Source organism: Andrographis paniculata, unplaced genomic scaffold (genome assembly GCF_009805555.1).
Source record: "Andrographis paniculata isolate CXL003 unplaced genomic scaffold, ASM980555v1 Contig59END, whole genome shotgun sequence".
NCBI lineage: Eukaryota > Viridiplantae > Streptophyta > Magnoliopsida > Lamiales > Acanthaceae > Andrographis > Andrographis paniculata.
The window spans coordinates 3449314-3464315 of NW_026137594.1; the positions used below are offsets into that span (position 1 = coordinate 3449314).

A 15002-nucleotide genomic window follows, 5' to 3' on the forward strand; every position below is an offset into this window, starting at 1 on the left:
TGTCCCAATTTTTTATTTTCAAGAAATGTGAAATGGAAGAAAAACATAAAATAGTTGTAAAGAGAACAAATTCATCATATAGGAGGTGTGTTTATTATGTGTGGGATATTTTTATTGTAATGTTTTTCTTTGTATTTCTAGCATTGATGTGTTTTTTTTTTAGTTCCCTTTGGTTGAAAGTGAAATTTTGCATTCTTGTATAAAGTTTGTGTTGAAATTGTAAGTGATTGTTTATATATATATTATAAAGAGTAAATTATGGAGTTTACACTTGGCAAGGGGATTGTGATTTGTGTATTTTTATTAAAATACAAAAAAAAAAAAAAAAAATTATTTAGTTTCTTCTATATATCCCACAAACCCACCCACAAAAATTCCATTCCATATTAGATCCAACAAAGTCCCCATAATTGGGGAGAGAGTAATGTCCCAAATGTAAGGTCTCTCCAAAACAGTGCAACATATACACACATATCATTGATCTTTAATCCAAAACACACACACACACACACAGAGATAGAATTATATCAAGAATTTATTATTTTCTTCCCTTCCTTTCAGTGGTGTTTGTTATAATGCTGTGAGAAAAAAGTCCCATCATCCAAAGACAAGTTGCATCTAATCTTCTTGTGTTCAGGTATATGGAACTTTGGTTCTTTTGGTACTGTCGGTTGCCTCTCCGACCTGTTGTTAAACATAAAACCATTTCTGATTTTAACTTAACACAAACAAACTAACGACAATGGTTCCAAAATCATTTTTGATTAAGCAAATGCCTGTGTTTGCGCATTTTGCTACCTCTGGGGAAAGAATGGCCTGTCAAAATACGGCATTGGTTGCGCCTTGGGGACGAGCTCCTTCCTTAGTCTTCGGATTTCTTCTTCTTCTTCCATCTGCAAGATTTCATGTTCCTTTAGAAATTTAGGAAAGATGATAGGCTGCAATGCATGTTAGGAACACTGCTTGCTTGCTTACCTTTTGTTGTCTCTCCCTTTCCATTCGATATTGTTCTATGTAGTTCATTTTCAGGGCCACCTGTTGCAAAGATAATTCAGAAAATTAGTTGAGATACACGATTTGAATGCATTGCAGTGCAGATTGTCACACACAATATATAGATATTATATACACACATAACCGAAGACAATGGAAAACAGTAGTGGCTATAAAAAAGCATATAATCTATGTAGTTTCATTTTAAGGGAAACCCTTGCAAAGACAATTCAGACATTTAGTTGAGATACAATTTGCAGCAATTTCAGATTGTCACACAAAAGCATATGTTCTATGTAGTTTCATTTTTAGGGAAACCCTTGCAAAGACAATTAAGACAAGCTGAGATATAACTTGAATGCATTGCAGAAATATATATATATTATATGTATATGCATAACAGAAGCCAATGGAAAAGAGCAAGCAGTGGCTATCCAAAAGCATATGTGTCTTGTTCTATGTAAGTTTATTTTCAGGGCAACCTTATCAAATTAAATACAAATTGACTGCATTTCAGATTAGCAAGCCCTATACAAAAGAAGCATATATATATATGTACATGATCAACGGCAATCAAAAGCATTTTCATATGCACATCAAGAGTAATGGGTCTTGCTGGGGTATATATACCTGATGATCGAATTCAGAGCGCTCCACAGCCCTCACATCACTGTGCAGAACGAGATCAATTGGTCTCGTGCATCCTTTAACTGGAGGCTTCTGCAAACACTAAAGAGGTAGGACACCAACCAGATGTTATGAAATATCTATGAAACAAAAGTGCCGACAACTATACACAACATACATGTATAGAGGTTAAAGAAACAAAGACTATACAAGTTGTGAAATGAAATCTATAAATTAACTTTAATATCGTTGCTTGCCATAATAGAAAGTTTTCAATGAAGTCAAAGAAATATATTGAATTTAATGAAATGAAATGACATATGCCTAAGAAGAAGTAACATGGAGCCTGGTGATAAAAAGGGACCATATAAAATAGGAAATTGAGTACTGGGTACCATAAGCTACCTCGGGTTCATCTGTTGTCCAGGGAAGACCCTGAGCTACAGGAATCCTCATCCTCTCCTCTTCCTCAATCATTTTCCTCAGTTTTTTCATAAACTCTTCCTCTTTGCTTCTCCCTCTTTCCTGCCATAGGTACAATGTCATGAGCTTTACATGTACATAACTAAGTTGAAAGTTCGTTGGTAGCTTTCATTTATTAAGGGATCCCATCATGTTTCAAGCGTTTCGAGCAATTTTGATCATCTCATTCAAAGACAATTGTGTAAGGAGAGTCAAGCTTTATAGTCTCTAGTAATTGCAATGGAGGGAAATGGCTTTTATTTGTCTTTGAACATCTAAAGCAATACCAATCTAAGGTACTTTGTTTACACCACCACACTGATGCTTAAATATCATGTATCACTTTCTAATCCAAGTTAGTGAGGCTGTTCCACAAATAATAGGATTTAATGAGAATATCATACTACTAACCTCCGTTTTTAACATGAATGGCTTCAGAGAAGTAGCTTTCGGCTGCTGCTTTTTCTTCAAGCTTCTTCTCAGCCGGTTACCAGATGATTCAGCACTCTGCAGATATGAAAAAACATGCCAAATGTCCTTCAACCTGGAAAACTTTATGCCCAATTAAAAAGTAGTAGTTTAGAAATCTCACCTTTCGCCTGAACCTCCTGTCACCAGCATAAGTTGTGCTCGAAACAGGGAAGCTGCAAAGGCAACAAAAGTTCAATTGAGGATTAAAACAATAAGATTTCTTCTGGTTTCATCGTAATTGAGGTTTATCTGAAATACTCACTAACCTTTCCTGGCTGCTGTCTAATGAATAAGAACGGCGAGATTCAAGACCCAGGCTCTCTGATGTAAGGAAGAGTTCTGAGGGAGAAAATGAAGAGGAAGAAACCTGCAGTTCTGAATGATTTGCAGCCTGCTGCATTCCAGGTAACTCCCATTTCATTATTCTAGTGTTAACATCATCGGCTTCCTCCGCTTCCTTTTCGTTAGAATCGTCTTCTTTCAGCATTGAAAGTTTCTCAAATTCTTTCACCAAATCCTTTACCTTCCCCGGTGTTAGCGCCAATACACTCCTCCTTGTTTCTTCCAAGAGCCTATCTCTGCTCCTCTTGAGAACTGCATCGTTATTCACCACCGCCTTATCTCCATCCGTAGTCTTTCCACCATTGATGTCAGATAACGCATCAACTCCACTTTTTGGCCTTTCAGATATGCTGTTAATCTTACCTTCTGATTCTACGTTCTCAGATGCAAGATCGTGCTCGTTTATCTTATCAAATACCTCGTCCTGTATATTGCCGCGGTTTTTGAAAAACTCTTCCTGAGACGCACGCAAATTCTCATAGGCCACGCACAAGCACTTGGATTTCCCGATCGCCTTTTGACACTTCTCGCAAACCGCTGCAGCGTTGGCTGTAGAAATCTCTTCCTCATTCCGTAACTTCTTCTTCACGATCACGAACTTCCTCTCTCGAATCTTCTTCTTCGGTGACAGTACATCCTTAACCGCTTGATTCAGTTTCGGATTCTTTGAAGCAGATTTCTTACCGCTCTTCTCAGAATGAGCGATTGCAGGAGACTTGAATAACTTCAATTCCGCACTCGATTCATTCGGATTAACATTCTCGGAGTACCTTAGGTCTTTGTTGGCTTTCAATCTCGCCGATCTATCTTTCCCCGAAGTAACTACGGCAACCACCTTCGGAGTTGAGTCCATCGGGAGATCTGATCGGAAAATGGTTGTAGAAGCGAGAAACGATTGAGGAGCGGGTACAAAATGGATTCATTCACGATTGAGTGAAATGGAAAGGAGAGATTAAAGAAGAACGTTAAGCTTTGCAACGGCTAGTTTTCAGGCCGCGAGTTTTGGATCGTTGGATTGAGCTTTTGAATATCCATCCATCTGGACCGTCGGATTCGCCGTTACTCCAAGAATGGATACTTCTTAACAATGAGATCGGAGGGGATATTTGTTTATTTATTTATTATATATTATGAAAATTAATGAAGGGTTGTTATTCTTAATCACTAATTTGAATGATTTTTTTATTAATATGACTGTTTCTATTCCCCTGATCATATATTATAATCATCGCCATCTGATCAAATTGTATGATGATTTAATAATTAATTGATATTGATCAAAGATGTTTTAAGAATTTTAAAATAAAGTAATTATAAAAACGCTAACAAATATAAATTAGATATACATGCAGTTCTTTTCATATAAAAAATATTAGAAAAGATAATGATGTGCATATCTTCCACTTAATGTCACTAGTATAATGCCTTAACGTAAAATATATATGATGTGATGTTTTACAAGTGAAATATTCGTGGTAATGAATAAATTTAATTTTTCTATATTAAAATATTCAATATTTATTCATGAATAAAATTAACCTTAATTACTGAACTTATTTTGAAAAATAATATTATTATGCTTGCACTTATTCACTAATTTTTTTTATATATTAATTCTAGAATATTTAGTTTTTTGTGTATCTTTAAATATTAATTATTATATCAAAATGTAGTATAAATTGAAAAAAGAATACAAAAATATTTTGAATAATACTAATAAAATAATACTTTTAGTATACATATTTCTATCCTTATTTTACATCACATCATTAATTTTAATTTAAAAAATAAGAAAAAAAATATTATTACATTACTTTTACAGCGCCAGTAAATGTATACTTTTTACTTGGACAGAAGAAATATTTGTAACAAAAATTATATAAATATAAAAATATTTTTAATATTAAATATAACACGCAAAATATAATGTGACTTTAAAGATCAACGGATGGAATAGTTATATGCTACACGTGGAATAATTGCATTCTTCTTTTATCTCTCCTTCCGCTTCCACTCAATCGTGAACGAATCCATTTTGTACACGCTCCTCAATCGTTTCTCGCTTCTACAACCATTTTCCGATCAGATCTCCCGACGGACTCAACTCCGAAGGCGGTTGCGCAGTTACTTCGGGGAAAGATAGACGGCGAGATTGAAAGCCAACAAAGACCTAAGGTACTCCGAGAATGTTAATCCGAATGAATCGAGTGCGGAATTGAAGTTATTCAAGTCTCCTGCAATCGCTCATTCTGAGAAGAGCGGTAAGAAATCTGCTTCAAAGAATCCGAAACTGAATCAAGCGGTTAAGGATGTACTGTCACCGAAGAAGAAGATTCGAGAGAGGAAGTTCGTGATCGTGAAGAAGAAGTTACGGAATGAGGAAGAGATTTCTACAGCCAACGCCGCAGCGGTTTGCGAGAAGTGTCAAAAGGCGATCGGGAAATCCAAGTGCTTGTGCGTGGCCTATGAGAATTTGCGTGCGTCTCAGGAAGAGTTTTTCAAAAACCGCGGCAATATACAGGACGAGGTATTTGATAAGATAAACGAGCACGATCTTGCGTCTGAGAAGGTAGAATCAGAAGGTAAGATTAACAGCACATCTGAAAGGCCAAGAAGTGGAGTTGGTGCGTTATCTGACATCAATGGTGGAAAGACTACGGATGGAGATAAGGCGGTGGTGAATAATGATGCAGTTCTCAAGAGGAGCAGAGATAGGCTCTTGGAAGAAACAAGGAGGAGTGTATTGGCGCTAACACCGGGGAAGGTAAAGGATTTGGTGAAAGAATTTGAGAAACTTTCAATGCTGAAACAAAGATGATTCTAATGGATGGATATTTTATCAAAATCATTTATTGTAACACTCCGCATCGCAAGCCATGCTAAACCAAATATGTCAGGGATCATAAACTGGCATCACAGGTCACGAGTCTTTTCAACTTATTGTCTTTGCTCAATCCATTTAATCTATAATTAATTTTGGATAGTCTAATACTAGTCTATTCACACATTGGAGTTGGCCAAACAACTATCAACTTTGAGGTATTACATTAATATATTATTATTGTCGTTCAAAATATTTTTTTGACAACTTATTGGACTAACGAGCTTGCCGAAGATAGGGTGTATTTCCAATTTCTTTAAAAAAGAAAAAACAAAGATAAAAACAGAAGTAAAAAAATAATAATAAAGAAGGATTACAAGATAATTTTAAAAAAAAGAAACCAAGAAGCAAACGATCAAGAAAAGCAAAAAATCAAATTTCGGGTAGCAACTGCTCATTAAAAAAAAATAGAATTCTATCTTATTCAAACTTTATTATTATTTAAAGATTATTTTATTTCATATATTATTATTAGTCACATAATTCTCTATATTATCTCTTCAAACTATTTGACATAACAGAAATTTTCACGATTTTTCCATTGTTGTAGCCCGTAGGTACGAACGGAATTCATTCGCCATCATCAAAATCTTGGGAGGGGCGGGTTTGCCAACCAAAACACAGTCATGTCACCGGAGTTAAAAATTTTCAATTCCGGTGATAATCTTCATTTTGGATATCACATTGAATTTCCCTACGTCTACTCACACTGCTCTCTTCTCTTGTGAACTAATCAGTACTAACATTTTGCAATCTATTTACATATCTCATAACAACTTCTTTCAATTTTGTTATAATTTTATTTTTGTAACAAGGATTAAATTGCATTATATCATTGTTAATTATTTATAAAGAAATAAGTAAGGAGTAATAATTGTTGTCGCTCAAAATATTTTTTGGTGGCTTATCGGAGCAAAGTCTGCGAAAAATCGGGTATATTCTCAGGTTTTCTCAAAAAAAATTTTGAACAGCGCTCGCAAAAATAATAAATCAAGAAGAGAAGACAAAGATAAAAGAAAAAAAAATAGGTGTATTCTCGGATTTTCTCAAAAAAAATTTTAAACCGTATTCGCAAAAGTAATAAATAAATAAAAAAAAGGACAAATAAAAAAAAGAATTTGAAATCTTGTTGTCAAAAATAATAAATCAAAGAAGATAAAAGAAAAAAAAAAGGTGTATTCTCGGATTTTCTCAAAAAAAATTTTAAACCGTATTCGCAAAAGTAATAAATAAATAAAAAAAAGGACAAATAAAAAAAAGAATTTGAAATCTTGTTGTCAAAAATAATAAATCAAAGAAGATAAAGAAAAATGGAACAAAGATAAAGAAATAAAAAGAATTTGAAATTGTGTTCACAAAAATAATAAATTAAAAAGAAAGAAATTGAAATCATGTTCGCTGTTGGGAAGTGATTTATCAAACAAAACACATTCGAACACTTTAAGGGCCAACTCCCGAAGTGTGGGCGGTTCACATTTATAACTACGTTTCAACAACGAAAAACAATGCATAACATAAAACAACAATAAGACAAAGTGGTTGTTGACCAAGTTCGATTATCAACCAATCTACATCCGGGGTTACCAAATCAGGAAGAATTCTATTAACCAGTGCTGATTAAGGACACAAACAACAACAACTCATTTAACTCTAATGCTAGTTATGGCCAACCCAGGAAAATACCTCCTAACGTTCTCGTTGCTACAAAACGAACACACAACAGAGAATTCCAGAGCTTGATCATTCACTCCGGTTGGAACATCATTAATTATGAACACCTTCGACCTCTCCGGCGAATTTTTCTGTCAAAAACTCATTCAAAACTAAAAGGAATCGATATGGATAGATAGATGATAACTTCGCTCAATATTCTTTTCCTAAAGTATGATCTCCAAATCACACATTACCAATCTTCAACTCTAAATCACTCACGTTCGTGGAATAAAAGATTCCACGCTAATTTTTCTTTGCACCCTAATAGAAGGAGTGAGTTTTCACATTTTGATCTTTCCTCAAATATATGCCAAAATAATTTGGGGGAATTTTCATTCACATTCACAAAAATAATAAATTAAGAAGAAAGAAAAATAAATCAAGAAGAGAGAAAACAATGAGACAAAGAGAAAGGAGAAGAAGATACGAAAATAAAAAGATAGGAAAGGAAGCAAAAAAGGAAAATAAATAGAAAATAAAGAAAAAGAAAAATGCATAAGAAATTGACTGAAAATTATGGTGCTATGAGTAGTGTGTCCATCTTTGGACTATATAATATATATATATATATATATACACACCATGTCTCGACGAATTTCTCTGATTAGGATTTTATTTTATTCATATTTTATCATTATTCAAAAATTATTTTTACTTAATATTATTTCATCTGGGTCGTAATTTGAGTTTTAGCATTTACTTGGGTTGAGCAGTTATATTGTCTTCTCTTGTGTTAAATTCAAATAATATATCTTTTAGATAACAATACTTATATATCAAATTAACATAATATATATATCTATATATAATCGGATTAATATTAATATTATTATTATTATTATATACGCATCAAATCAATGTAATTATTAATTAAACAAACATAAATGTATGTACGTATGTAATTATTAATTAAACAAACTTTAATATTTTATTTGAAAATATTCATGTATGCAATTTGATATTTTCCAAATATATTGTATAAAATTTTATTATTTATAAAATAATACTAATATTCTAAATATTTTATTGAAAAATAATACTAAAAATATTAAATACACATTAAATTTTTTTAATCATATATATTAATTTATATTTTAAAATACGAATATCATTATTCATATAAAATAATAATAAAATAATATTATGGTATATTATTAATAAATCACTAATGCTACCTAAAGAACCATATATAAAAAAATTCATCAGATGTACATGTTGGTTGCAGAGCTAGAAATTTTATTTTGATTAATGTAATTTGTATGAAATTATTAATTACTAAATTTTAGGATAATATTTTAAAATTTAGGTCTCTTTGAATTATACTTTAATTGATTTTTTAAATGCAATTTTTAATTTTTCAGGTAATTCCCAAAAATTCAAATATCCAAAACATTGGATATTTGAGAACTTTTGAATTGAATGAATTTTTCATTAGATATATCTTGAATGAATAATATTTCAACTCTTCCCCTGAGGTCACATTTATCTTATTATTTTATTTGTATATATTTTTTTTATACAAATATCATTTTATTAGTATTATAATAACGTATTAATGAAAATGTTTTTACAATTTTCTATTTAGTTTTAATATAATAATTAATATATAAAAATAAAATCAACACGTAAAAAAATAAATGAATTTTAGAACAAAATGAAGGTAATATTTATTTATCACAAAATATCGTAACAAAATCCTATTTAAATAAATAAATAAATTTCAAATTTAAAATCAAACCAAATACTGTAAATATCAATCAAAACAAAATATCTTATAAAACAAAATTTGCAACAAAAAAATAAAAATAAAAAAGAACAATAACAAAAATCACAACTTCGATAAGAGCATTCCGATCAAACAAAAAAGTAGTGCACAAATTAGAACAGATCGGAACATCCCACCGTGCATGAAATACCAACATAGAGGGCAAAAACGGCTACTTTTAATCAACCATTCCTTTAAGCAATGCCGGTAGAAAATATCGCGACAATGCAGCGGCGGCGGCGTCGTCTCTATAGAGTTCGTCGACGTCTCCAAACCCAATTCCTCCATCGACGGCGGGATTTCACCTTGCCAATCGAAATGTTCTATATACATGTCGACAGGACATGGAATCTCGACGGCATTCCACCTCGAGCCATTCGTCATCGAGCACAAAGAGCTGATTGCACTGTAAGCTTTTTCTAATGCAAAATCAACCACTGTCAGGCGGTCATACCGTCCGTCGACATAAGGATTGATGAGATCTTCGATGAGTTTCGAGGTATTTTGGCGATTGAAAAGTTGCTCTTTTTTAATTTTGAGGTACCTTACGAACTCGTCTTGGATAACTTGTTGCTTTGAATCTCTACATACCGACCCCGATGGATCTGTCCATGTTAGCGTCTCTATTATCCGGAATTTGAATATGAATTTGAAGGTGATCGTGAATCCGACTTCCCCGGTAGTGGTAAACCAATTATTGTCGATTTCGACTAGGCCCGGGTACACAATTAGTTCATAACTTTCATCAAATGGAGGGCCCTGCATCTTCCGTATATAATGTTGCATAATTGAGAATGAATGGGTTGGAGTACCGTCGAGTGTGAACTGATCGTCCATCTCGACTCTATTAGAATAGCTAATAGATAGTATTATGTTAATTTATAAGTGTATATATATATATAATTATATATAAATAAGATTTGATCACTTTCGGATAGTAATTGTGAATTTGACGTCGTAAAAGAAAAAAAAAAAGATTTGGTGAAGACGAATTATTAGGGCGTGGATATATTATATTCACAACATATCCAGAGTGTATTAGAATAGCTAATGGATAGTATTATGTTAATTTGAAAGTGTATATATATATATATATATATTATATGGATAAAATTTTGATACTTTCAGATAACAATTGTCGGTTCTACTTCTGCGGACAATGTTATTTTATTTTTTTGGGCCATGTGGACATATATTATAAGTATGTATATATTATTATATTTAAATTTTATAATATTTTTATGTCTTATAAAATTTTATATTTTTCATCATGATATCATATATATATATATTATATGGATAAAATTTTGATACTTTCAGATAACAATTGTCGGTTCCACTTCTGCGGACAATGTTATTTTATTTTTTTGGGCCATGTGGACATATATTATAAGTATGTATATATTATTATATTTAAATTTTATAATATTTTTATGTCTTATAAAATTTTATATTTTTCATCATGATATCGATATTAAATATGTTTCTATTAATTAAGAATTTAATTATTATTTTAAAGAAATTATTAATAAATTAAATGGTAATAAAAAAAATATTAATTACTTAAGAAAAGATTTTTAATTTTAGAAAGAATACATAATAATGTGGGAAAAAATTAAATAAAATCTTTTGAGATAAGTTTCTTTATTGTAGATTTTAAAAAAAAAATTGAAAAATAATCTCTGTAAAAAAAATAATTATATGAATGATAAAAATAAGTAAAAATACTCATATATTAGTATATTTTTGTTGTGAATGCCCGCCCTTGTTGCCCTCAATGCCGTTTGAGTTACCAAAAAGCAAGAAATTAAAAATTAATTTTAAATTTAAATTTAAAATATTATGAACCTAATTTGGTTGGCGTGTTAGCTTATCATAAATAATATAATCGTGTATAATAATACATGTTTATATTGAAATGGTTTGAAATTGTATTGAAATATAAAATTAATTATTTTTTTATTATGAAATATTGAATATTAAAAGGCAAGTCAATAAAATTATCTAAAATTATTTATTTTTTTATTTTATATAAAAAAATAAATTAAAACAATAAGGGGGATAAATTATTAAAAATACATAATTTTATTATTTTTTAAATTAAAAAGATATATATTTTCGGGGGCCGGGACCCAGGGCCCCCACATAGATTTGTCGATATGTCAACTTCGTTAGTTTTATTAATGGTTGGACTTAAAATTATTTATAATGAAATTAAAATCGAAGAAATTTTATATTGAAACAAAAATTGATATTTTTGGTTATATTGACACCAATTTTTTTTTTATTTTTTTTCATTTAAAAAAATTATAAAGTTTATTAAAAATCACAAACAAATTTTTTTTTTTTTTAAGTATATTAAAAATCACAAACAAATGTATGCTAAATATGGATCCTAAAATTGTGTAGATTTAATGATAATACTGTTTCGAAATAATAATAATGTTTCGAAATAATAATAATAATTTTATGTCATTATTAATAATTTTATACAGTTCGTGGAAACGGCCGTGCTTGGCTGTTGACAGTGGTGGCTGGTGCATGCACCGCGGCAGTCAAAACGCGTATTAATATTTCTCCACCGCACCGTACATTACCATCAAGTACGAGGGTAATATGGTAACTTCACTGCCACTAAAATTCTGCATTTCCATATTGCGTCCTTCTCGGAGGCTCTGCTCTGCAGCGGTGTGAGGGGCGTTATTGTCATTTTACATTTGGATGGATCTCCGGTCCCTTGACGACTATAAATGGAGGTTCGTGGTCTCGCCACCCTCGTGTTCATTCCCATTATTCTCTGTTGATTCTCTCTGCAGATCTCTGTATCTGAAGGAAGCCAATTGCGTAATCGGAGGTAGTTTGTTTGTTATTTGTTATTTGGTATGGTTTTTTTGTTGAATTTTTGTTCTGCGAGCAAATGGCATGTTTTTTTTTCTGGCAAATGTTGATTTATTTGTGTGCGCGCAGTTTATTTGATGTAATTATCTGGAAATGAATGCAATGATTTTATTTTACTTATTATCCTCTGGCATTTTGTTTGGTCGATTGATTTTTTATTTCGTGTGTCTGATTTAAGCAGAATTGGTATCATGGTTTGTGATTCCCGTGATTTAGCTTCTTTTAACGATTTGATCTCTCATTTGGTTGGGAACCTTAGCTTTCATGGTTCCGATGCCTGAATCTTGTTAGATCTTATAAATTCACGAGGTCTATGAATGGATTTGAGTTTCTGATCGTGTGGATTTAGCATAAATTGCGATGTGTAGGTTATTATACGGTTTTTGTGCTCACTACATGCATTAGGATGCTGTTAGTTGTAAATTGTGATAGATCTGTTCATATATAATAAAAATGCATGCATTTCTATACCATTGGAAAATTTGTCATCTGAATTTGCTGCTACTATTATTGTTTTAGCATTTTTTACCATTTGTTCCCTTGGATTTTGAAGCTAGGGGATGATGTGTGTCTAATGGTCATGGTACGTTTCAATGGTAGCTGGAAACTGGGCAATGTTTTTACCGGATAGGCATCAGGATATGATTATTTAGATAGACATAGTCCATTGCATAACGCAATTACAGATTGCACTTTGATGGGAATATACTGATAATATGCTTATCTCATGTTTCCTTTCATGTGCGCTCCGTATGGATCTGTTCTATTTGTTTATATATTTTTGCGTGTCTTACCAAAACATGCTTCCAAAAAATGTAATGTTAATGAGCAAATTTAATGTATTCCCAGGTATCAGCACAAGGTAAAAATGGTGAAGATTTGCTGTATTGGAGCAGGGTATGTGGGAGGCCCTACCATGGCTATGATTGCGCTCAAGTGCCCCTCAATTGAAGTGGCTGTTGTCGATATTTCTGTCCCTAGAATCACTTCCTGGAACAGTGATCAGCTCCCCATCTACGAGCCCGGGCTAGATGATGTAGTTAAGCAGTGCCGAGGCAAGAATTTATTCTTCAGCACAGAAGTGGAGAAACATGTTTGTGAGGCTGACATAGTATTTGTTTCGGTTAATACTCCCACCAAGACTCGCGGTCTTGGTGCTGGCAAAGCTGCTGATTTAACATATTGGGAGAGCGCAGCCCGGATGATCGCTGATGTATCTAAATCTGACAAGATTGTGGTTGAGAAATCCACAGTTCCTGTGAAAACAGCTGAAGCCATTGAAAAAATCTTGAAACACAACAGCAAGGGGATCAAATATCAGATTCTGTCGAACCCCGAGTTTCTTGCTGAGGGGACAGCCATCCAAGACCTCATCGAACCGGACAGGGTTCTCATTGGAGGTAGGGAAACCCCAGATGGCCTTAAAGCAGTTGATACATTGAAAAAAGTTTATGCTCATTGGGTTCCCGAGGATCGGATCATTACCACTAATTTATGGTCCGCCGAACTCTCGAAGCTTGCTGCTAATGCATTCTTGGCTCAAAGAATTTCATCTGTGAATGCCATGTCTGCCCTCTGTGAGGCCACTGGCGCCGATGTCTCCCAAGTGTCGTATGCAATCGGAAAGGACACGAGAATCGGACCCAAGTTCCTCAATTCCAGCGTCGGCTTCGGCGGTTCTTGCTTTCAGAAGGATATTCTCAACTTAGTCTATATTTGCGAATGCAACGGTCTCCCAGAAGTCGCGGAATACTGGAAGCAAGTCATCAAGATCAACGACTATCAGAAGAGCCGCTTCGTCAACCGCATAGTCTCATCCATGTTCAACACCGTTGCCAACAAGAAAATCGCTATCCTCGGGTTCGCCTTCAAGAAAGACACCGGAGACACAAGAGAGACTCCTGCCATTGACGTCTGCTCGGGTCTTCTCCACGACAAGGCCCAGCTGAGCATCTACGATCCTCAGGTGACAGAGGACCAAATCCAACGAGATCTCTCGATGAAAAAGTTCGACTGGGACCATCCCCTCCATCTCCAGCCGATGAGCCCCTCCACGGCTAAGAAAGTCCAATGCGTCTGGGACGCCTACGAGGCTACCAAAGGAGCACACGCCATCTGCATCCTCACCGAGTGGGACGAATTCAAGAAGCTCGATTTCCAGAAGATATACGACAATATGCAGAAACCAGCCTTTGTTTTCGATGGACGGAACATCCTCGACTTTAAAAAGCTCAGGGAAATTGGCTTCATTGCTTATTCGATCGGCAAGCCTCTGGATGCCTGGCTTAAGGACATGCCTGCGTTCGTCTAAACTCGTCGATTCGACCGATCAAAACAGACAACATAGATGACCTCCGGAGCCAGCCAGGTTAGATATGCTTAACTCTAATATATATTCTTTTTTACTCGCTACTACACATTATTGTTGATGTTTCTGTATTTTTTTTCTTTTCGGGATTTGAGATTTGATATATATAGATAGATGGATGGATAGATTATAGATAGGATCATTTGATTCTAAAAATGAACTGGAGATGATGATGCATCATGGCTTCACATTTCTCTGTTCATGGCTACTTAGCCTCTTCCCTCCATGTTCTCCCCTAAGTTTTCCAACTTATAACAATTCTTCATTATTTTTATTTTTTATTTTTACTTGTTTTGTTACTGCTGCTCCTTCACTCCAAACTTGTGTAGATCTGATTATTATTATTGAATTCTCACAAATCACCTAATTTTCACTTCCCACCCAAGTGGAAGGCATTTTCACGATGTGCCAGCATTTTCAATTCAGACTTATATTACATAAAATATAGTATAAATAAATTAAAAGAAATAATAAAAAATATT

At 33.3% G+C, this 15002-nt stretch overlaps 3 protein-coding genes across 3 annotated transcripts; 2 read left to right on the plus strand and 1 right to left on the minus strand.

The window, feature by feature from the left end:
* Window positions 1–366: 366 nt before the first annotated feature.
* Window positions 367–3846, minus strand: LOC127258274 (microtubule-destabilizing protein 60-like). Its single transcript, XM_051285067.1, has 8 exons — window positions 2820–3846; window positions 2675–2726; window positions 2494–2589; window positions 2026–2145; window positions 1624–1722; window positions 976–1035; window positions 799–893; window positions 367–684 (listed from the first exon to the last, which is right to left on the minus strand). The coding sequence occupies exons 1-8, from the start codon at window positions 3746–3748 to the stop codon at window positions 558–560; spliced, it is 1578 nt and encodes a 525-aa protein (XP_051141024.1). The 5' UTR covers window positions 3749–3846; the 3' UTR covers window positions 367–557.
* Window positions 3847–4085: 239 nt separating this feature from the next.
* Window positions 4086–6396, plus strand: LOC127258075 (microtubule-destabilizing protein 60-like). Its single transcript, XM_051284715.1, has 3 exons — window positions 4086–4091; window positions 5039–5814; window positions 6327–6396. The coding sequence occupies exons 1-2, from the start codon at window positions 4086–4088 to the stop codon at window positions 5711–5713; spliced, it is 681 nt and encodes a 226-aa protein (XP_051140672.1). The 3' UTR covers window positions 5714–5814; window positions 6327–6396.
* Window positions 6397–11976: 5580 nt separating this feature from the next.
* Window positions 11977–14806, plus strand: LOC127258454 (UDP-glucose 6-dehydrogenase 2-like). Its single transcript, XM_051285296.1, has 2 exons — window positions 11977–12108; window positions 13002–14806. Exon 2 carries the CDS (start codon window positions 13021–13023, stop codon window positions 14461–14463), a length of 1443 nt encoding a protein of 480 aa, XP_051141253.1. The 5' UTR covers window positions 11977–12108; window positions 13002–13020; the 3' UTR covers window positions 14464–14806.
* Window positions 14807–15002: the final 196 nt, after the last annotated feature.